The sequence below is a fragment of the Vicugna pacos genome, chromosome 31 (assembly GCF_048564905.1).
Source record: "Vicugna pacos chromosome 31, VicPac4, whole genome shotgun sequence".
Taxonomy (NCBI): domain Eukaryota; kingdom Metazoa; phylum Chordata; class Mammalia; order Artiodactyla; family Camelidae; genus Vicugna; species Vicugna pacos.
In genome coordinates, this window is record NC_133017.1 from 23022324 (window position 1) to 23046985 (window position 24662).

The window sequence follows — 24662 nt, forward strand, 5'->3', positions numbered from 1 at the left end:
GTAAGGCCTTGAGATTAGCCTCCAGGAGTTGAGAATGACCCGGCTCCCAGGCAGGAAACAGGGGCCTCCGCCCTGCAATGGCAAGGACCTGGATCCTTCCAATAGCCTGAAAAGGCTTGGAAGCAGAGTCTTTCCCAGACCTTCCAGATACGTGTGCAGCCTGGCTGACAGCTTGATTTCAGCCTTCTGAGACCATAAGCAGAAAGCCAGACAATCCCACCCAGACCTCTGACCTACGGAACAGGTAATACACTTATTGCAGGTAATAAACGTGTGGTAATTTGCGGTAATCTGGTACGCAGCATAGAACTCTAATACAAGACATGATTTTAGGAAGTACGAGTCAGGGATTGGAGAGTGTGGAGGGAAAGAGGGAAAGCCAGTTGTAAGGGTGCCTGATGAGATGCTGGGAGCAAGGCTGAGGGACTCAGTTCTCCTGTGATCTCCTGAGAAGCGGACAGAATACCACCCAGAATTATCCTTCAAGACTACAAGACTCAGCTCAGCTCAGCCTCTTCTCAGTTAAGAGGGGCTTAATGATCCTGCATTTCCAGGCAGTGCCAGTGCCTACAACAAATCCCAGAGCGCCCAAGGTGGAGTAGGTAAAGGACCTACAGCTAAATGCAGACAGACAGAAGCACCTTTAAGTGCAAAGCTGGCTTGGGGCAGAATGGGTCTGAACTCGCACAAAATCTCCTGGAAATTTGAGGCGGAAAGAGATAAGCCAAGCTGGCATGAGAGAAATGCTTTTAAATAATAAAATAAAACAATGCAATAAAATAATATATAAAAATCCTAGCATGTCAGATCCGAGGCTCAGAGGAACCAAATCTCGCACAGCAAGGTCAGAAGGAGAACTCAAGTCCCGTGCTCTCCAACGCATCATCTCTCCGCTGTTCCTAGAGCTTCTGCCCTGGAGGTGAAGCAGTGTTAAGTCCATCAACTCAAGAATTCCTTAAGCTACGTACCAAATTCCTGCCTACCTCATGAGCCTCCTTCTTCTAGGTTCCAAACTAGACTACAAGGTACTTCCAGCCTTTAAGTTAATTTCACACTTGAACTTGCAGTCCTTTGTACTAGCAATTTTATTTTACACTTAACGTGCATTAACAAAACAAAAATCATACCCAGTTTAGTGTTGCTTGCAAAAAGTTAAATGCCAGGCACCTAGTAAAAGTTGGTACTGAGCTCATTACTACATTTTCAATTTTATCAGCTGTCTAAAATTCATTTACAGTCATCTAGAAACTTCTTGGCTTTTCCTAACTTCTGGCTTTTTTTGTTTTTTCTTTCTCTATGGCTTCTGGACTAGGAGTCTAACTGGAAAGGAACAGTCAGAAATAAGATCCCCAAATGTCTCACAAATTCTTGCTCTTTGTTCCAGACCAATCATTCTAACTTACACCTATCTTTTTGTTGTCATTAAATTAATCTATTACTTCTCCTAATATTGGGCACATAGATATCTTATCTTGAGCAAGAGTAAATTTACATAGCTACTGAGTCATTAATAAAGAATTCTTTTTGCACCCGAAAGTGAGCTTGGAAAGCTGTTCTGAGCATTTAATTTTATTTGATGTAAATTTCAGTTTCAAAAATTCAAACTTCGCTTTTCAGATGTTCTAATTACTTGGACTTGCAAAATAATCTATTCACCAGAGCAAGCAAACATTCTCGTTACATTTGAGTTTCATTCCAAGCATCTGGATTTATAACAAAGGAAACAAGAAAGAGATCGTTCACTTCACAAAAGATTGAGCAAACACAGTTTAAGCGAGAGTTCCATTAAAAAGAATTAAAACATTCTATTTACATAGAACTTTCTGCAACACATTTAAAGTACTACATTTTATTGATTTGAGGACATTTTTTAAATTGAAGTATAGTTGATTTATGATGTTGTGTTAGTTTTGGGGACACAGCAAAGTGATTCAATTATACATACACATACGTATATTCTTTTTCAGATTCTTTTCCATTATAGGTTATTACAAGATATTTAATATAGTTCCCTGTGGTAGACAGTAAGCCCTTGTTTATCTATTTTGTACATAGTAGTGTGTACATGTTAATCCCAAACTCCTAATTTATCCAGCCCCCCACCCCTATCCCCTTTGGTAACCATAGTTTGTTTTCTATGTCTGTGAGTCTATTTCTGGTTTATAAATAAGCTCATTTGTGTCTTATTTTTCCTTTAGATTCCACATATAAGAGATATCATGTGATATTTGTCTCTCTCTACTTACTTCACTTAATATGATAATCTCTGGGTCCATCCATGTTGCTGCAAATGGCATTATTTCGTTCTTTTTTATAGCTGAGAAATATACCACAGCTTCTTTATCCAGTCATCTGTCGATGGACATTTAGGTTGCTTCCATGTCTTGGCTGTTGTAAATAGTGCTGCAGTGAGCATCGGGGTCCATGTACCTTTTGGGGTTAGAGCTTTATCAGGATATACGCCCAGAAATAAGATTGCTGGATCCTAAGGCAAGTCTATTTTTAGTTTTTTAAGGAATCTTCATACTGTTCTCCATAGTGGCTGCACCAGTTTGCATTCTCACCGACAGTGTAGGAAGGTTCCTTTTTGTTTTGAGGCCATTTAAAAAGAGGTTTTAATAACTCTGAAATTTGGATCTGTGTTACGTTGGTGTGAACTGAGGAACATTTGTGATTTACTTGTCTTCGTCTGCACGTGCGCAGACATCCAAAACGCCAAATCTCATACAGCCTGGCTTCTCCCTACTTCCCTGCCAGTCTCTCCTATCACTCTCGCCTTCGGTGAGCCTGTCTGGGTTCCAGGCTTGGTTGTGCATCAGGCCATTTATGCCACCAGTTCCCTGTGGCTGGGGTGCGGTTCCCTCCAATCTCATTACGCGTATCACTCCATCCTCCAGCTCTCAGCCCAAACGTCTACTCCATCTCCTAAACTCCTAAAGTAGCTGTGCAGCTGACAGATGTCTGTACTCTCTCACCACTGCCTGAAATTGTCTTGTTTGCTAATGTATTAGTGGCTTAATCGATTGTGTCCTCTCACCAGAATCGAAGCTCCTGCTGGGTCACTCTGCCTACTTCACCGCCGCCTCCCTAGCACACAGAACACCTTGCACACAGTAGGTGCTCAGTCAACTCACCCTGAAAGAAAGAATACATGTCAACTTCTTTTTAACCCACATACTGTATAATACTGGTATTACCAAGTTCTTTTTTTTAATATTTAATTTTGCTGAGCAAAAGACACAAAAAGAAGGTCATACTAACGGAGCAGAGCTGGCTGGTGTGACAAACTGTGCTGTATTCGATGTTAATGGTGGAGACCCCAGATGGTTCTCCTATCCCCATTTCTGGTTTTTAAGGCTCTCACTCAATGCCACTTTCTAAAACCCCCTTCTGTTGTCTCAGCTCCCATGGGAAGCAAATCCATACTGTCTCCTTTTTTCATGTCTCAGGAAATCAGAAGAGAGCGAAGTAACCGTACAGAAGCTTTTTTAAACTTGAGGGGTTTGTTTGGGGGGAGGAGGTGGTTAGGTTTATTTATTTAGTGGAGCTGCTGGGGATTGAACCCAGGACCAAGTGCTTTTTTGAATGAATAAATGTGTATATGTGAAGGGAGTGACTTACAAATCCCACCCAAAGACTGGGAAAGAAACTGAATGTTTCTATGGACCAGACCCACTTTGGGAAGCCGGTAAGTTTTACACGCAGATCCGAGTCAATGACAGGCTCGTTATCTAGAAAAGGACAAAGTTCTATTTCTTATCACCGTGCCATGGAGCCAAATTCCCCCAATTTCCTCTGCTGATACAAAGAGCACCCTGATAGTTTCCTACAATGATCCCTGAATCACTGGATGAAGTTTTTTATTAAGTCCCTTTCTTTCCAGAAGCTCTTGACTGTGTGCCAATTGAAGGGAAGTGCGAACGCTGTGTGTTAAAATGACAGACTTTTAAAAGGGACAGGAAGAGGGAGAAGATCCAGCTCAGGAGTAGAGCGCATGCTTATAGCCACGAGGTCCTGGGTTCAATCCCCAGTACCTCCACTAAAACAAACAAACAAACAAATAATAAATAGCAAACCTAATTACCTCCGCTCAACCCCCCTCACCCCAAATGGACAGCAAATCAAGATTTGTACAGAGGGTGTGACCTCAGGCATGTATAGTAAGTATCATGTCCTTTTTACGGATAAGGAAACACTCCCGAAAAACTGAGAATAAAGAGCCATTTCAGATCACTCACTTATGAGGTCACCTGTCCCGTATCTTTCTGTTCTTTTGTCATTCTAATCCCAGCTCATTCATTTTCAGCCCAGGTCTCACCATTTACAAGTCTCATTTTAAAGTTAAGGCAAAAATACTTCTGCCATTGACCAACATCAAGTTACTCGGTACCAGAAAAAAAAAAAAATGCCAGCTTCAGTTTTCTTTGGTTTCCATACTCCCCAGATGCCTGTTACAGACACCGTGGTGACTTATCTGTAAAGCCCTCAATTATTTCCACAGCACACCACACATCTCTTTATGAGGGCGTTGAGATGTTACTGAATTTGTGATTAAAAGAGAGAGGGCGAAACAGGCTCAGAAGCAGAGTAAAAGGGAAGAAATACGGAAGACCCCGACCCCAGCCCTAACCCTGGCCCCGAGAGAAAGACCAAGGCACGTGACTAACGATGGAGAGAAAACACATTTGCAGAAACGCAAGATGTTGGGGAAACACTGCTGGATGGAGGGGAAGAGTGGGTGAGGCAGAGAGTGATGTGAGTGGGAAGAAAGCAGGCAGCCAGAGACAGCTGTCGGGTGGGCAGTGGAGAGACAGGCTGACAGGTGAGAGGCGGAGATGAATGCCAGGTTTGGGGAGAATGAATGCCAGGAGAAGGAAGGGGGAGAGAGTGTGCACATTTTAGGTGCCAGGCAGGACGGCGCATGGATAAGGCAATCATAGGTGAGCAGCACTCAGGAACTGGTGGTCAACAAATTAACCGTTTCTGTTGCTTCACGATCTGCTTTCTGGAAAGAGTCATGTTGAGCTAGAGGAGGTGGGGTTAGGTAAAATCAGCCTCCAAACGGACTCTCTGTAATCGGTGTCTGTTTTTATTCCAAATCGTATTATCCGGAGGGCGGGGAATAGCTCAGTGGTAGAGCGCATGCTGAGCATTGATGAAGTCCTGGGTTCGAACCCCATTGCCTCCATTAAAATAAATCAATAAACAAATTGTATTATGGGGACCCAACAGTATTTGTACTTTCAAAATTTGATACTTTTTAATGAACTTTTAAAACTCTCAGGTTAAGTAGCTAAACAAACAAGCTGGCTCGGTGAAAAGTTACCGGCTTCCTTGGAAGGCAAACGTGTATGAAAAAGAAGAGAGTTTGGTGAATTCATCTCTGCTTTACAAAAGAAAACCGTAAGGATAAATGGACCGAATCAGGAAACGTGATCACTTCCGTTCAGTGGCGTCACTATGGAAATACTTGTGATTGCCTAAAATCTATAGAAGCAATTTTCGCGGTAAAGATCAATCCGTTTGGGCTTCTCATTTCTTGCGAGGAAAATCTATATACAATTTAAGGTACTCAAATGAGTGAGGAAAAAGCAGAGGAGGCAGGATTCACAAAGTCTCACGCTGAGAGGAAATAGTGCCACCTGCTGGTAATCATGTATCATTTTTTTCATTAAAAAAAGGCACTGAAATATTTAAAAAAAATTTTTTTTAAATTTTAAATGTTAATATAATTTTGAAAATTTAAACCTTAAAATAATTTTAATTCTAAATTTAAAAATAATTTTTAATTTTAACATAATTAAAAATTTTAACTTTAAAATAATTTTTAAATTTTAAATTTTAAATTGAAAAGCATCAACAACACATTTTAAAAAATTCAGTGTAATTAAATAACACAACAAAAAAGAGTCTACAGTCTCGCTCTTTTTATTCTCTCCTTCCCTTTTCCTGCTTCACGGAGATAAGTAAGCACTTTCCATCTTTTTAGCTGCTGTCTTATATTCATCTTTACTTGACCTGCATTCTTTTTCTGTGTGTGATGCTTTTATCATGTGACTAATTCTGAATCGCTAGTATTTCATCGAGGATTGGCTTCTATATTCATCAGGAATACTGGTCTGTGGTTTTTGTTCCTAGTCCACATCCTTATCAAGCTTTGAAAGCAGTGTAATTCTGACAGCTAAAAAAAAAAAAAAAAAAAAAAAAGAGAGAGAGTTTGGAAGTGTTTTCTTTGGACGGATTTGGAAAGATTGGCACTAATTCTTCTTCAAATTCTTGGTGGAATTCACATGTAAAGCCACCCAGTCTTGGGCTTTTCATGTTAATATCTCCTTAATATATTCAGGAGCTCCAATGTCAGTTGCATAAAGTTTACTGTTCTTGAATCCTCCTGCTGAATTGACCCCTTCAATATTATATAATGACTTTCTTTGTCTCATGTTAAATTTTGTGCTTGAAGTCTGGTCTGTTATCAGTGTAGGTAGTGTTGCTGGAAAGTCAGCCTCTGCACCGGGAAAAGCGAATTCAAACTCACAGGCAGAGTTTTGGGAGCCAAGAACAGAGCCACTCACTGCTTTGCCCGGCAAAGGGGAGTCACAGCAGGCTTGAGTCTTGGAAACTGTGAATCCACCTTGGGATTGGGGCTTGGTGATTATATAGGCAAACGGGACAGAGCTTATCAGTGATAACCAATAATAGGGCCTTTTATAAAAGTTTATCCTGTGTCACGGGAACTTCTGGAGGTCTGTTAAGTAGGTCACTGCCCACAGCCTTGGCATTGCCAGGTCTGAGTCCTCTGGTGTCATGGGCTCTCTTGGAGGATCTGAATGTTGCTTCAATGTTACTGTTCCACGACCTTCTTTCTGAAAAACAGCTTCTGGGTTTTGGATACAAGTTATTTAGGGTAGGGCATAAATCATAGGGTTGGGGTTGCTAAGCAGGTAATCATTCAAGCAAGTTAAAAATAGCAGAAGTGAAAAACAGGTTACTCAGTTACAAAGAACTCCAAGAAAACAAGTTAATCAATCACAGCGAATTCTGTCTCTTAGCATCAGGGAAGCCATCGTGCCTGTGACTCCTTCACTACCTGTGTCATGTTTGGTTTTCATTTTTATGGAATAAATTTTTCCATCCCCTCCTTTTCATGTGTCATGATAGCTTAACAAAATCTCTTTAGGTAGAATATAGTTGGCCTTTTAAAAAATTCATTCAATCACTCTGTAATTAGAAATTTTAATCTGTTCAGATTCAGGGTATTTATTGATATTTAAGAACTTACTGCTACCATCTTACTGGTTTTTTTTTTTTTTCTTGACTGTTTTGTAGTTTTCTTGTTCCTTTCTTTCTTGATGTCTTTCTTTGTGAATTTATGATTTCCTGTAGTAATGAGTTTGTTTTTCTTCCCTTTTCTTCTTGTGTATCTACTGTAGGTCTTTCCAAGATCATTAACATTGGTTTAGTTTAAAAAATAAATCAGAAAATAAAGCAAAACACATTCTTAATATAGCAAAATCATCCAGACTCCCATGTGCAAATAGATACTTGTTATATCATATTGGAAGGTGTTTTATTTACTATAATAAGAATCAAATTAAAAGAACTTAATAAACATTTATCTATATGTATATCTATATATAGAAAATGCTTAATCTGCCTAAGAGATTTTAAAAAAGAGAATATTTACTGGACAGAAGTATATTTTTGGTAGGTTGGATAATGTCATTATTTTACTATTGTAAGAAAATTATTTCACACTTTAATTCATAAGTATAATTCTAATCAGAACCTTAACATGATTTTTTCAGAAATGTGGCCCTAGAAACTTATACTAATATTTATCTTGATGAATAGCTTGTGAGAATAGCTAGCAAAATTTTGAAAATTCCGAGTCAAGAGAAATGATTAGTACCACACAGTAGATAAATCCACAAGAGAGCTAAAATTATTAACACTGTGTGTAAATGGAACATTGATAGATAGGCCATGGAAACAACAAGAAAAAGTCTATAAATAGATCCAAGTACAAAATGGAATTTTATATGTAATAGAAGTGGGTTTTCAGAATAATAAAGAGGACTCTGGTTTCAAAACCTATTATAAAAAATTGTAACTCATAACTCGCACACATATAGCAAGAAAATTCCCAATGGAAGTATGTGGCTATGAATGGTCAGTTCAGTTAGCTAGCCTCTGTAGTATTTATGTATCAAAGAATGATGAAGTCCAATGTTGGACTAGGGATGGGGGAAGTGGAACTCTCATGCCATGTGACCAAGACTCCTCTCTTGATCAAAAGTTACTCAGGCTCCTCTAAGCCCTCTTTCTGACGAGGCTCTCACCTTGGCATTCCATATCCTTTTCATCCTTGACCGACGTACATAGTCCAGTTTTAGCAAGAATGCTGCCATCATCTCTCACCTTTGACGTCTAATTCCTCGGACTGTCTTCAGCAAGAATCCTGTTAGGTCGGCTTAGTAAGAATCCTGCTGCATTTGACGTCTCCCGCTAATCATTTTCCATCCATGTATTCGCTCACTCGGCTCATTAGCTGTAAGTCCCCAGCTTTCTCTGCTGTATTCGGAGTTGAGTTTTCCTCTCTGCCCTACTGCAACCGTCTTGAATAAAGTCTTTCTTAACCATTGTAGTAAGTGTCAGAATAGCTTTTTCTGTAACAAATCCTAGTGGGAGCATAAACTAGCACAGCCTTTTGGAAGGCAGGTTGTTAACATCTACCAACATCTATTTTAATGTAGCAATTCTAGACTGTGGTATTTGTATCCCAGAGGAAAATGCCAATATGCAAAGAAGAATAGATGCAAATATTTACTACACGTTTACAGTAATGAAAATTGGAACAAACTAAACATCCATGACAAGGGTTTTTATTAAATAAAAGTAATTCCCCTCCGCTAAAATACCAGGTAGGCAAGAAACAGTGGGATGTAGTTCTAAATAGTTCGACCTGACTGCATGATTATACCCTAATGAAGGGTCCAAACAAGTTGTAAATATGCAGAAAAAAAGAATGGCTTCCTTTTTGAAAAATGTATTCATGTAGTGGTCTGCACTGAATAATGAATAATGAAATTTTACTGTTTTCTTTATCGTATATAAATATATTTCAACATTGTGCTTTAAATTATACAAAAACCCAAGGTCAGTTTAATCAAAAGAGTAGTGTTTGAGTGTTAGCAGAGAGAGGGACCCTAATTAGGACCGTGTGTTTTTTGTATAATTAAAAACACAATGTTGAAATACATTTATATACAACAAAAAACACAGGAAATACTCCATTAAGCATTGAAGGAACAGTGTGTTCTTGACAGCCTTGTTCAGCTCAGAATTGAAGGTGCACGAAAAAACGTTGCAAAGCAGATTGAATATTTTGCTAGACTTCAGTCATGAGGAGGGCCATCTAGTTTGCATAAAACAAACATGGTTGGGTGATGTTGACCTAAATAAAAATCGCACGACGTGAGAGTGAAGGAGAATCAATAAATGGCTGCACTTAGGCTGACAGATGGCTTATTCTTCTGCTCGCCCTTAAAAAGGTCAACTGACCTGACTGACCGGTTGCTACTCAGAGTTCCAGAACCATTGCTAAAACTACAGCTATTGATCTTATTGTTTCTAGTTTATTCCAGTCATTAAAAGTAATGATCATGCTTGGTCTCTGGGTCCTTCTCCAAGGAGGTCACAGGACTGTAACCTTAGAAAACAGTCTGAATTACCAGAGGACCACGCCTTGAGTGCTTACGAGATAAAGAGATCTAACCGCTGGCCTCTATAGAGTTGGTCGCCTGGAGGCATCATGTTCTGTGTCTTCTGATGAGAAAATGATTCTGTTGCTTGTTATGGATGCTTTATTGTTTGAGCTATGGCTGTATAAACCACCCACCCCATCCCCAAGGTGGGCTCAGTTTTGAAGGCACTAGCCCGACAAAGCAGTAAAATCGCCTCTTTCCTTCTAAGCTCCAAGCCCTTGTCTCTGGGTTATTTGGCTCGTCTTGAAAGGGGGCTGATCTCTTGTCAACAAGAGTTGTGGGTTAAGTTTTATTTCAGGCTTCAGTTGAGCCCCTGGGACATGCCCTGCCAAGCGTGGGTCCTTGGCTTCACGCAGGAAAGAATTCAAGAGCCAGCCACACTTGAGTAAAGGTAGATTAATTCAGAGAGATACATTGAAAGGCAAGAGAAACGCCACGAGGTGTGGGGGTTGGGTGCTCAGAGTAAAAGCAGGTACACACTCCAGCCATCTCCGAAGAGGGAGAGAGAGGGGCAGCCTTGAGGCGCTGTGTTGTTGATTTTTATGGGCGTGGTGGTTTCATATGCTGATAAGTGGAAGGAACAATCTAAGGGGAAGGGGCTGGGATTCCCAGGAAGTTGGCCATTTCCCATTCTTTGACCTTTTGTGGCCAGCCTCGGGACTGCCGTGGTGCCTGCGAGCGCATTATTCACCATGTTAATATATTACAATGGGCGTGTAATGAAGCTCAAGATCTGCTAGAAGTTAAACCTCTCATCATCCTGAGCCTCAAGGCCTCCTGGGGGTTGAATCTTTCACCATTTTGATGTTAATTGCTGTGGCCTTCCTTGAATGGCTGTGCCCTGCCCCCTTCCTGTCTCCATACGATCAGGCACACATTCAGGTAGAGGTTTGCAACTAGTCAAGAGGAGCAGACGTTGCTGTTAGTGACTTTAGTGCTTTTCCAGATATGAGGAGACAAGAATTCGGGCTCATAAAATCTTCTTCTGAAAACATTTAACTATCTGAAGGCCAGTTCTACCAGTTTTCCCAGAGCACAGAGTGCCTCATTCCTGATTTCCACCCTGAACTCTTTTCAGGGTGTGTTGGAGGTCAGTGGCTGCAGCGGCTTGTGATTTAATCCAAGCAGAGGTAGGTGGCAAGTGCCAACGTGATTCTATCCTTGTACAGGCGGGTGGCAAGTGACAATTTGTAGTTGGCAGTTATCAGTTCATTGTATAATCATATGATTAGCGTTAGCGTTTGGAGTTCAAGGATTTTTACATAGAAAGTCACGGCGAACACAAGTTTATGTGCCAGATGCACAGTGAGGCCAAATAAGACAAAGTATCAGGGTTGGGAGCAGATAAGGGTTCACTGCAAACGCTGAACTTGGAGAACCGGTAGCTTGTACTCTAAAGGCTCCAACTCCCCAGTGGTTTTCAGGGAAGAGTTTTCTTGGCAAAATTGGGGGTAGGGGTGGGGCTGCAGGGCGCGTGACTTTGGCTGGTGGTGACGTAACAGAGTGGTGTTTAGGAATCTTGCGCTCAGCCTCCACCTGGGTCAGATGGGGTGGCCTTAGTTCCTCCAAAGAACTCAAAGATGCTGTTTGAATATCCCTTGAGGGGGACAGGTCACACGCTTCACAGCTGCACTGTTGTTTCTTGACTGCTCCGGCTTTGTTTCTGCATTGCTTCTCTTCCCCGATTAGTAATTGTTTAAAACTGCCATTTGAAACTCAAGAAAGGCCAGAAGGTTGAAGACTTTTTTCCTACAAAGTTGCTGGGGACTCAGAAAGGCTTCTGTACCCAGGAGGGCACAGCAGGGTCCTGCTTGGGTTCAAACTTGCAATAAATCAAAAGGAACTCTGTTCAATTATGACCAAACTTAGGAACATACTTTTGAAAAAATATACTATTTGTCCATCACAGAGGAAGCCCACGTATGACAAGCAGATTAACGTACGGAAAGAAGGAAAATTTTATTTCATCAGGACATGTTCTCAAGACCCTCAGTATTTAGCAAACTGGACAATCCAATTTCCGCCAGGAGTTTTCCCAGCTTTGCCCTGCGACGCCCACCTAGGCCAGGTATGGCGAGGGTGGAAGACCCCATCTGGGGTCCAGAGTACACGCATTTTCTTTCCATGCGTATTTCCACCCTGCAGCACTTAAGTACTTGCACGTTTCAGTCGCCGAAAGGCGCGCCAGAAACGTTGGGAAACGTACTCTTTTCCAGCCGCACCGCCCTCCCGGGCGCCCAGGGCTCGCTGTGCGCATGTGCGGCCCCGCCCCGCCTCTGCGCTCCGGCGCCGCCGGCCTGGGAGCGCGACTTCCGGGAGCCCGGTCGGCGCAGGCGCGGGAGCCGCGCGAGAAGCGGCGACTTCGCGTGGCTCGGAGCTGCGCCGGCGTCGCTGTCCTTGTGGCGGGAGCGGCCGCGGGAAGCCCTCCGGCGCGGCGGGAGCCTGGCGGGGGCCCGGAGCCCCGGGGAAGTCGGTGAGGCCCTCCCCGTCCGGCCTCGTCCGGGGGCGGGCGCGCGGGGCGGGGTGGGGGCGCGCGGGGGCCGTGGGCGCGGGCCCGCGGCGGCCTGAGGCGGGGAGGCCGGGGCGCGCGGGGGGTGGGGTGGGGGGCGCGGGGCCGGCGCGGGCCGCGAGCAGCCCGGCAGGTGGGGGCTGGGGGCCTGCGGTGCCGGCCCTGCGTGGGAGCCAGAGCGACTCGGGGAATTCCACCTGTGTCACCTGTACCTGGGGCCGGGAGCAGTGACCTGGGGGGGGGAGGGGGAGTCAGGCCGCCCCCGTGCAGATGAGGCTAAAAAATGTCTGCTTTAAAACTGCTCCACACTGGAGTTTCACACAACATTGTAAAATGACTGTAACTCAATAAAAAAATGTTAAGGGGGGAGGGTGAAGCTCAATTGGTAGAGTTCGTGCTTAGCATGCACGAGGTCCTGGGTTCAACCCCCAGTAACTCCTCTGACGATAAACAAATAATAAGTAAACCTAGCCCCCCCCACCAAAAGGCAATTAAAAATAAAATAAATAAACTCGCACTCTCAAAAAAATAATAATACCCCCCTCCCCCGCGAAAGAATGCTTTATGGCGTTGAGGTGAGAGTTAGGAATGCGATCAGTTGTAAAAGGACTTAGCAAGGTGCCGGGGACTTTAGAAGACACGTGGATCCCTTCGTTGTGTTTACATAAGCTTCATAACTGCTCTTGCTATCGGTGTCACCATCTGCATTAAACACATAAAACGGACAGCAGATCTGAGTCTCGGGTGGGCAGGCTGGTCCTGAGTTTGAGAGGGCAGGTGGCTTCTCCAGGCTCACCTGATGGTGAGAGTCAGGAGTGGAACAGCGCGTCCGTACACTTAAGTCATCAGAAGAAACTTCTCGAGGCTCCCTTCTCAGAAGCTGCAGCCCACTTAAAAGAATACGTGTTTTAGAAACCTGCCTTTAAGCGCTCTGTACTTTTTACTGAGCTTTTAGTGGAGTCTTTAACTCAAGGGGTAAAAGTTTTGCTAGAGAAACACATAAAGCATGCATTTGGCTTCTTTTTTCCCGTTAATTTTTGCTGAAATACTGTCATCCTTTGGTATTTTAATCATGTTGTTAGTTTTTTACTTGTATTGTTCTAATCAATAGACAAAATTATTTTACCGCAATAAGTGATAGGTTTAAGTCCCACGATCATTTGAAACAGGAAAAAGGACAAGTGGTGCTTCCCCAGGGTCCTTCCCTTTTCAGGGGCCAAACGGAGGCTGCTCCTCAGCTGCGTGCAGAGGTGGTGGGAGGTGGACGCAGGGAGTGTAAGGCAGGCCTGGTGTCCTGACCCTGTCCTCTTTCTGTCCCCTCAGCTCAATCTTCACATTCCTCCGCAGTCTCCCAAGAGCTGCAGAAAATGAGCATGTTTGAGGTGAGCCCTTTATTCAGTCCTCACTTTATTCTATGGTGGACTTAACTCTTGATTTCAGATTGCTCTGGTCTTGTGTTACACTTCCATTGCCAAGGGAAGTTATTTCCCTTTTATAATCAGCTTGGTAAGACTTTACTTGAGTCATGACTAAATGCTGAATTATGAGTCCTTTTTTATGTTTATTGGTGTAGAAGTATACTTTTTTTTAACTGTACAAATATTAGAGGTAGCTTAAATGGATCTTAGAATGTTAACTAACTCTTGAGTCCCTGCTTGCTCGTAGGTGTGAGTTTTTTGTTTTTAGATTTGTAACTGACATCGTTTTGCTATTATATTTGAATTTTTATTCCTGTCATCAGCAACTAGATTAGCCCATAATGTTATTTTCTTACATCCCTGAGCAGTCTAGTGTCATGGTTACACTAGTTTTATTGGTGCACTTTTCTTTTCTCTTCTCTTCTCCCTTTGCCTCCCTTCCCCCTTTCTTTCTTCCTTTCACCTATCTGTCCATCTTTCTAATTCCTATGAGAAAATCACTTGTTACAGATTTCATGAAACTCACCTCTAAAACTGGACTTGATGAGTACGTCTGCTTCTTGTGTGTAGATGTAGGTAATTGAGTCACTTTATTTAAACAACCATAGATCTAATCTGTTTTTTTTTATTACTACATTTTTAGAGAAAATGTAGCTGTGATAGTATTCTCTTCTTATACCTGTTGTTGTATCTGGATTTCTTCTTTTTGTTTGTTGAAATTTTTTACTTTCATTCAGGGAATGCTAATCAGAAAACAGCCAGATGTGTTGCTGATTGGCCCTGTCAGAAATCTGGATTTTTCAGGGTCTGGGGATGGGCTTGTAAATTTGTAGCAGAAGTAGATTCTAAATACCGAGAGTTGAGGGAGCAGCCCCTCAAACCGTTTTGCTGGTTGCGACTTGAGTGCACCAGCTGTCGATTTCTTTTTCAGGTAGGTAGCATATTCATCTGACTCTCAAATCTAAGCAGCAAGCTAACTCATTGAAGTCTGTGATCATTTTGATTTAATTAATGTGGTGCAAGGTATGAATAAAGGTTATTGTTATTTCTAATGGAGTATTTTTTTTTGTCAGAATGTACTTTCTCCATTGAATTGTCTTCAGTTAAATAAATGTGTATGCACACACGGATGTGTGTGTTTATCACTTTTGGACTTCATATCTTTCGACTTGGGTCTTTCATTTTTGTTAGTATCATGCGCTGTCTTCATTAGTGGCTGTATGGTATGTCTTGAAATCAAGTAACGTTGCTCTTACAACTCTGTTCTTTTTCAAAATTGTTTTCACATTTTAGGTTGTTTGCTTTTCTTTGTAAATATTTGAGTCAGCTTGCGAGCCTACAAATATAAGCTTTTGATTGTGATTGTATTAAGTCTGAGGATCCCTTTGTGGAGAACTGAAATCTCCACCATATTGAATCTCCTTGTCTGTGAATTCAATATTTATCTGTTTACTAAGGTGTTTAGAGATATTTGAGCTGAGAAAGGACATGACCTGACTTGTAATTTAATAACTCTGAGAGTGGACCCTTGTGAGGCAGTGGTGGAGACAGATGAGTTAGCAGACTCCTTCAGTACTCCTTTCAAGAAATGATGCTGTTAGCAGTTGTACTTTGAAGTGATCAAATTCTGGATGGATTTTGAAGTCATTGCCAAAAGTATGAATATTCCTGTTTGCTTAGGGCCTTGCAAATAAAAAGTGTATATTGTCAGGCATTTTGGATTTTGGATAATGTGTAAAAAATTTCAGTTTTTGTCCGAAATTCTGAACCATAAACATGACAGGAGTTAGTTCCAAAGGTATTTCCCATGTCACCTAATTTGAATTGTTCAGTTTGATGAGAAATGTGCTTTCACAGATGTCGGTGTCATTTGAGGACGTGACTGTGGCGTTCACCCAGGAGGAGTGGCGGCACATGAGCCCCGCTCAGAGGACCCTGTACCGAGACGTGATGCTGGAGAACTACCGCCACCTCGTCTCAGTGGGTGAGCCCCTCTGCCGCGCGCTCTCCCTGGAGTGCAATTGTTTCTCTGTTTCTTCTTCTTTTTAAAAAATCACCCGTATTGAGGTATAATTAACAGAAAATAAAATTCAGCAAATTTCTTGGTATGATTCAGTGAATTTTGAAAAATGTAAACAGCTATATCACCAAAGTCATGAACAGATTATTTCTGTCATATAAAAGTTTTCCTTATCGCCTTTCTTAATCAGTCCTCTCTTCTGACCCATTTTCTGATAATCACTGGTCCTCCTTCTGTTTCAATACTTCTGCCTTTTTTGGAACTTGATATAAATGGAATCCCACTTTATGTACTATTTTATGGTATGGCTTCTTTCACTTGGCATAATTGTTTTGAGGCTCATGGATCTGTATTCTTTTTATTGATGGCTAGTGTTCCGTCTATGCCGTATATTATCAATTGTTGGTGAGACGTTTACGTCCTTTTCTGTTTGGTACCGTCATAAATAAAGCTACTGTAAATATTCACGTCCAAGCCTGTGTGTGACCGTATTTTCATTCCCTTGTTTAAAGAACCTGTAAGTGGTTTCCTGGGTCTCACGGCAAGGATTTGTAACTATGGGATACCTCATTTTATGGTGCTTTGGTTTACTGAAGTTTCTAGCTTTACGTTTTTTCCATGTGGAACATTTGTGGCAGCCCCCTCCGTGGCCCATGTCTGTTGGTGCTGGTTTTCCACCAGCATTGGCTCCCTGCATGTCTCTGTGTCATTTGGCAATTCTCACAATGTTTTAGCCTCTTTCGTGACTGTTTGTTGGGGTGATCTGCATCTTTGGTCGCGGTGTAGGTGTTTTAGGGCGTGATGAACCGCACCCATGTGGGATGACAGGCTTCATTGTTAAGTGTCACGTGTGTTCTGACTGCTCCACTGACGGGTGGCCATTCCGCCATCTTCCTCCCTCTCCTCAGGCCTCCCTGTTCCCTGAGGCACAGAGATATTGGCATTAGCCCAATTAATAACTGCTGTGGCCTGTGAGGGTTCAAGTGAAAGGAAGAGTCGCATGTGTCCTACTTGAAAGTAAAATCTAGAAACGCTTAGTGGAAAGTCTGCTGAAAGCTGAGCTAGCCCGACAGCCAGGCTTCCTGCAGCGAACCGTCAGCCACGTTGTGAGCGCAAAGGAAAGATTCCTGAAGGAAAATAAACATGCCAGGAGCAGTGAACACGTGAACGATAAAGGTGAAGCAGCCTCACTGCTAATTGGAGAAAGCATTAGAGTCCTGGATCGAGGTCAGACATTCCCTGAAGCCAAAGCCTAGTTCAGAGCAAGGCCCTGAGTCTCTTCAGCTCTGTGAAGGCGAACAGGTTCGGAAGCTGCAGAAGAAGAGTTTGAAGCCAGCATAGGCTGGCCCACGTGCTGTGAGGGACGAGGCCGTCTGTCTGAGAGGGATGTGCCGGGGGGGGCAGGGAGTGCGGCTGTAGAAGCTGCAGCAGGTTACGCAGAAGGTTTAGCTGAGACAGTAGATGAGACAGTCTTCTATTGGAAGAAGATGCCATCTGGGACGAAGTCGGTTAGTGGCTTGAAAGCTTCAAGGGACAGACTGACTCTCTTGTCTGGGGCGAATGCAGCTGGTGACTTTATCTTGAAGCCAGTGCTCATTTACCATTGAAATCCTAGGGCCCTTAAGATTATGCTGAATCAGTTTGCTTGTGCTCTGTGAATGGAACAACAGAGCCCGGATGATGGCGCGTCTGTTGACCTCAGGGTACTGAGTATCTTTAGCCCACTGTCAGACCTCCTGCTCAGAAAGATTGCTTTCAAAATATGCACATTGACAGTACTTCATCACTCAGAAGCTCGGATGGAGCTGTGCAGTGAGATTGGTGTCGTTTTCATGCGTGCTAACAGCATCCATACTGCAGCCCGTTCTTCAAGGAGGCGTTTTGACTGTCAAGTCATATTCTTTGAGAAATCCGTTTTGTGGCTGCCATAGATAGTGAGTGCTCTGATGGGTCTCCGCAAGGTCGGTCGATCTTTTCTGTGAAGGGCTGACTGTTCTAGACCCCATAAGAGCACTTGTGAATCATGGGAAGGGGTCATAATATCAACTTGAACAGGAGTGTGGGGGGATGATTTTAACACTTAGGGGCAAGTTTGAGGGGTTCAAAACGTCAGTGAAGGAAGTGTCTGCAGATGTAGTGGGAAAAGCAAGAGAATTAGAGGTAGAGCCTGAAGATGTGACTGAACTGCTGCAGTCTGGCGATAAAAACTGAGTGGACGAGGACGTGCTTCTTGAAGGATCAAAGTTGTCTAGAGGTGGAATCTGGTCCTGATGAAGGCATCCTGAAGACTGTTGAAAGAACAACAAAGGGTTTAGTTTATTACATAAACTTAGTTAATGAAGTAGTGACAGGATTTGAGAGGATTAGCTTTGAAAGTTTTGAATGTGGGTAAGATGTTGTCAGTTAGCTTTCCGTGTTACGTAGAAATCATTCATGAAAGGAAGAGCCAATTGATGTGACAAACTTGATTGTTCGTTGTTACCTAATTTCAAGAAGTGGCACAACCGCTCCAGTCCTTCAGTAGCCATCACCCTTAGTAGTGGCAGCCGTCAGCAGTGAGGCAGGACCCTCCGCCAGCAAGGTGACTACCACTTGTGGCAGGCTCAAAGGATGGTTAGTGTTTTTTAGCTATAAAGTGTTTGTTGATTAAGGTGGGTGCACTGTTTTTTAAGACATAATATTGTTACACACGTAATCATCTACCCTGTAACGTGAACAGAACTTTTGTATGTACTGGGAAACCAAGCAATTTATTGTGATGTTCAGGTTACTGCAGCGATCTGGAACCACACCTGCAGTATCTCTGAGATATGCCAGTATATGGGGAAAAAACCAAACTGCCGAATGTTTTTAAAGTGACTGTGTCATTTTCATGGACATTTGCAGCGTGCAGTAGTTCTAACTGCTCTGCACGGCCGCCGTCGTTTTGTGTTGTAAACCCGATGGGCTTTGATCTTTTTGTTGTTGGAAGCCTCTTCTGCTACTTGGGTTTCAGTCAGCATCTGCCTTTGATGGTGGTGCAGACCAACTGTGCTATGCTGTTGGGCCGTTTGGATTCTTTGATGAGAAGAGTATGTTCGGATCCCTTCTCATTTGTTGACTTCTTTGTCTTATAATTCAGTTAAAGAATTCCTCTTCAATTTAATCGATTGGAAGAATTCTTTATACAATCTAGATCAAAGATTTTTATAGACTAAGATACATGTCTTAGAAATTCTTCCTCTTGATCTGCAGGACATCGGAAGGTTGGCCTTTTTATTTGCTAATCAATAGGGTAAAAGGTTTTCATGTTGATGAAGTCCCAATTTTCATTTGCTTTACTTTCATTTTTCAGCATTTCCCCTAGTTAAGAATTCCTTGCCTAAGCGAAGGTCTTTCAGATTTTCTCTTACATTTTTCTTGCAGAAATGTTTTGGTTTAGGTTTTACTTTTACATCTGACTTTTTCCCATTAATCTCTGTACATGGTGTGAAATACAGATTGTGATTCATTTTTTGCAGCTAAAGATCTAATTGCTGCATTGTTGTTTATCCTTTCCCTGTTCAGTTGCCTTGGCACCTGTTGAGATAAATTGTCTATATATGCATAGGCTAATTTCTGAATACCATCCTAGTTTATTGATTAAAATATGCCTTCATACTGATGGTGCACTGTTCTGATTAATCTGGCTGTGTAATAGGAAGGAGAAACAACTCTTCCTAATTCTTTCTCTTGGCTGTTACAGGCTCTTTTCCTATGAACTGTATAGGAATTTAATTGTTTTTAAAACCCTAGTGGTATTCATGCAAGAATTCTGTTGAATCTGAAGATCATTTGGGGGAAAATTTACATCTAACAATAATGAATTTTCTGATCTGTGAAAAATCTCCTTTTCCTTAAGCTTTTAATGCTCCTTTGCAGTGTTTGTAGTTTTCAGTGTGCTTGTCTTCAGCCTGTTTTGTGAGATGTGTCCTTAAATCTTTTGATGCCGTATTTAATGATTTTTTTAAAACTTAAATTTCCAATTGTTTTTTGGAATGATACAGAATTATAGTTTATATTCATTGATAATGTATCTTTCGATCTTGGTGACTACTTTCTTCTACTAAATGTTTTGAAGATTCCTTAGAATATTTTATGTATTAAACAGTATGATTTATAAATATAGATTTTTTATATCATACTTCTCTCTCTGCATTTTGATTTCTATTTTTGAACAGGCTAGGATTTAATGCAAAAGAATTCATTTATTTAGCACTAAGTATGATGTTAGTCCAAGGCCTTAAGTAGCTGCTCGTTGTCGTCTCTTTCTTTCCTTCGCATTCCTAGCAGCAGTATAAAATTGATGTCATTTCTTCGAAAATTCGTAGTAGAAATCACTACAGAAGCTCTCTGCAGGAGTTTTCTTTGTCAGAAATTTTTTTTTAATAACACCTTTGTTGAGTTATAATTGATGTACCAAAAATTCACCTTCTTAACTTGTGTAATTCATTGCTTTTTAATACATTCACAGAGACACAGAAGTGTCAGCACTGTTTAATTTTAGAATCATTCCATTACGCAGCCACTTCCCAGTTCTGCTCCCCACCCCCTAGCAACTACTGATGTGCTCCGTGTCTCTAGAGACTTGCCTGTTCTGGAGGCTTCCTGTCAGTGGACTCACAGAATGTATAGCCTTTTTGCGTGGCTTACCCACTGAGCATGATCTGTTTAAAGTTCTTCAGTGTCCAGGTATGTACCAGTAATCCGGTTCAGTTTCTGGCCAAGTAATTGACTCTATACATATGTCACATTTTGTTTACCCACTTGTCAGTTGATGGACTTTGGGTTGTTTCTATTTTGGCTTATGAACAGTGTTGCTGTGAGCGGTTGTGTAAACATGTTTGGACACACTTTGCAGTTCCCCTGGGTACAGAGTTAGGAATTACTGGGTAATAAAGTCTGTTTAACAATTTTAGGAGCTGCTAAAACAATTTTCCAAAGCTGTTGCACTATTTTACCACCCCTTTACCGAGAATGAATGGAGGTTCCAGCTTCACATCTATGTTAATACTTGAGAATTGTCTTTTGTTTCTTTAGTATATACATAGCCATCGTAGTGAGTGTGAAGTGGGATTTCATTATGGTTATGATTTGCATCTCTGTAATACTGAGCATCTTTTTGTGTGCTAATTGCTTATTGGCTGTTTGTATATATTCCTTGGAGAAATGTCTGTTCACATCCATTCTCCATTTATAATTCGGGTTCTTTGTTTTTTTATTGTTGACTTTTAGGATTTTATATATAAAATGAATACAGGTGTCTGATATTTCATTGTTAGTGTGAAGAAATGCAGCTGATTTCTGTGCATTAATCTTGTGTCCTGCTATCTTGCTGAATTCTTTTATTAACTTGAGTAGTTTTTGTGTGGAGCTTTGAGGGTTTTCTCTGTTTAGTATCCTGTGATCCACATATAGTGACAGTTTTACCTCTTCTCTTCCAGTTGGGAACCCCTTTATTTCTTCTTCTTGCCTGGTTGCTGTGCTAGGATTTCTAATACTGTGTTAAGTAGAAATGGTGAGAGTGGGCCTCCTTGTCCTCTTCCCGATGCTAGGGGGGAAGGCTTTTTGGCTTTTCCCCACTGAGTATCATGCTGGCTGTGGGTTAGTCATAAATAACCCTGTATTATGTTGAGATATGTTCCCTCTATATCCACTTTGGTAAGAGTTTTTATCATACATGGGTGTTGAATTTTATCAAATGCTTTTTCTGTATGCACCATGTAACCTAGAAATTGAATGTCCTTCCCTTCTCTCAGAGATGTTTGTCTTCCAGCGCTGACGGCCAAAGCCATGAACAGGCGTTTCCCAGTGAAGGGAGTAAATGGCAGATGTCTAAGGGTCACTATTCCATTGAGTCTGTATGATTTCCCGTTGTTTCACATACTACATCATTCCTCCTACACCATCATGGCCGTGAGTGGAAGTTCCTGTCCGGAGCCTTAGTTAGATCTCGGTGTATGTAGACTCCGTGAATTGTATCCCTGTGATTCGGCGTTTAAGGAGACCAGTATCTTTTGAGATTCGGAAAAAAGAATTATGTGGTTTCCTCCATAGGAAACATCAGCTGTGCACCGTCAGTATGCAACTCCTATAACTTTGCTTTCCCTCACATTCGTGTGCGTTAAAGCCAGTGCAGCTGACCCAAACCCTACATCATTTCCCACTTACAGGGCATTGTTTGACAAAACCGTACGTAATCTTCAAGTTGGAACGAGGAGAAGATCCACTGTTACTAGAGGAAGAGATTCTAAAGAAGAGCCTTGCAGGTGAGTTAGTGAGTATTGTAGATAGGTCTTTAGTGAAATTAAATACAGAGTGGTCAGTTAGAGGTAGACCCTGTGAAATATTTTAAACGCTCTCCTTTTGGGGGATTTATATCTTGAAGGTTAGAACGAGTAGCCCTAGGGTAATGTGGTAACCAAACGTGTATGAAAAGGGACGGAGTATAAGCACGTTGGTGTTCTCATCTTAGAGCTAGCAATTTGGAAGGGAGACATCCAGATACGTAGATGATGGCGTTAAATGTAAATGGTACACGTTTTTCCATTTAAGCGTACAATTTACTTGTCTTTCACATGGGTAATTTTCTCCCATTTTATGCAGTGCTGCCTTGGACAGAAGTCAGAGTCAGTAAATCATGTGTTTGCTCCGTATTTCTCTATTGTTTCTCTGACCTGTTCAATTATCTCTGACACTAGTATTTGAAATACTAAAATTATGAATAAAAAGGCAAGCATCTCATTAAAAAAAAGAAGGCAAAAGCCATGAACAGGCGTTTCCCAGTGAAGGGAATAAATGACAGATGTGGAAATGAAATGTTTTAATCTTAGTAATCTGGGAAGTACAAATCCGGATCAGATTGTAATGTAGTATGATTTTATGTGCACTCAGTTTTCAAGTGTGAGAAATCTTTCAATACCAAGAGGGTGAGGACACAGTGCATGGGGCAGCAGTATTAACTGGGAAGACCATTGGGTATTTTCTTTAAAGTTCACCAGTCATGACTCCGTCGTTCTGCTCCCAGGTTTATCCTCTGGAGACTCCTGCACATCATTAGGAGACAAAAATAAGACTCTCTTCATGCATTTGAAAAAGCCCAAATCTGGAAAGAACCTGGATGTTTATTTACCAGTGAACTTAAATTGTGATGTAGTGATAAACTGGGCTGTTATAAAACACAGCAGGGCAACCATGGTCTGTGAATCTAAAATCAAAATTACGCATACAGAATCGAGCAGTGAGAGTCTGCAGGTAGAAACATGTCATATAAATAATAGACAAAAAAACTGAAAGTATCTTGTTCTTTGGAATGAGAAATGTCAGAACATAAATACACAAACTGATAAATAGTTAAAACTAACATATATGTGTGTGTAAATTATTCGGTGTGTTATAATCTACCAAAAAAAGAGTACCCTTTTATTCTTGCATATTCTTGGATGTAATATATATAGTTATTGTTGTATAGTTACACAGAATGACACTAGAGCCAGGTAGGCGAGAGAGAGTTCATATTTATTGACGCACCGGTCAGATTTCTTTCAATTCTGAATCATCATGTGTGTTTGCATTGATTCTGTGCCAGTGTGTCCAAAAATGGTCTGGTTTTAGCTCTGGAGCTTACTGCTTTTTAAAGGACCACGAAGTTAGTTTATGTCGAAGAGGGATATTAAAAAGATGGGAGAAGGAGCATTCTGTTTAAGACTAAGGAGCATAAAGACGTATGAAACATGTTTTATTGAGTCTTAAATGCTATCAGTTGAAAGACAAATTTTTTTAAAAGTTAGATCTTGCTAAAAAACAGTGCACGTGGTTCAGTTTTAAGACGCATCCTGATTTAAGTGTTGGTAATTTGCTTAAAAACGTGTGTGCCTCGGTGTGCGTGCATGTGTGCTCTTCGTGTATTCATTGTCCGATGAGTAGGGTAGGCAGTAATTACTGCGAGTGTGTTAATTAGTGGTGGGAAGCCCTGGGAAGGGATTGTCTCGGTCAAGGTGGGTAACAGCATTGCCTCGGAAGATCCCCGTATGCGCCAGCAGCGCTGAAGTTGGGGTGTAGGGTTACACAGAGATGGAACGGGAGTAGAAGGTACGTGCTCGAAGTGAGCAGTGCTATTGTTGAGGAACCACTGATAGGAGACGGATAGCTGGCTGGGCCAGACCGGAAAGTACTGTGGAGTTGCTGAATGGTAGCTGGAGTACTTCAGATGCCTGAAGTTGGTAGAAAATGTTGTTTTCCAGAATTTGTTGTTTTCCACTGAACTCTTTATCTGTGGTATTTAGAGCGAGGTGTTGAGTGCCATCTCAGGTTTTTAGCATAGGGCAGGAATTTTGTATAGAAGGTGAAACTTGCCTAGATAAGGGCAGGCAAACGTGTGTGAGAAACTTTTCTTAGAAACGAATTAGAAAGGCTGTTTCTTGATAGGATTTTGGAAATAAGATGAAATATGATATTTAAGGATCTCAGTTAATAGAAACTGTGTATGCTGAGAAGTGGACAGGAAGCTTACGTAGAGCTTAGTCGTGATTAAGACTGTTTCAGGAAAATGAGCAATCAGACTGAAGGGGAAGACTTAATGCTTTGAGGATCAAGAGAGGTTTATTGCTGAACAACCCGGGTAGAGTGAACGCGGGTACCCGAGCGAGCATGTCGAAGTGACTTTATTCCAGGTCAGAACGTGACTTTCCCTCACCAGCTTCGCAGTTCTTGTACGTTTGCATTTCTGTGAGCACTTCTGGGAGTATTTGAGCTTGACCTGTAGAATTGTTTCTTTAGTCAGAAGGAAATCAATCCACTTAACGAATTTATTTTAGAGTTGATGTGTAGAAAACTGGGACTCGAGCTGGAAGCTCATGAACTGATAAGTATCCTAGCGCTATAATTTATGTTGGGAGCTAAAAGGACCTAGATGCAGATATTCTTTCTCAATC

The 24662-nt window shown here is 41.7% G+C and overlaps 1 protein-coding gene across 1 annotated transcript in view; it reads left to right on the forward strand.

Annotated features, from left to right (window-relative positions):
• The first annotated feature begins 11834 nt into the window (after positions 1-11834).
• The window catches only part of LOC102541868 (uncharacterized), a 108199-nt gene continuing 95371 nt past the window's right edge, over positions 11835-24662 (forward strand). Inside the window, exons 1-4 of the mRNA XM_072952489.1 lie at positions 11835-12237; positions 13597-13655; positions 15549-15675; positions 21903-21998. Coding sequence (XP_072808590.1) covers positions 11835-12237; positions 13597-13655; positions 15549-15675; positions 21903-21998 — 685 coding nt within the window. The remainder of the gene's footprint in view (positions 12238-13596; positions 13656-15548; positions 15676-21902; positions 21999-24662) is intronic.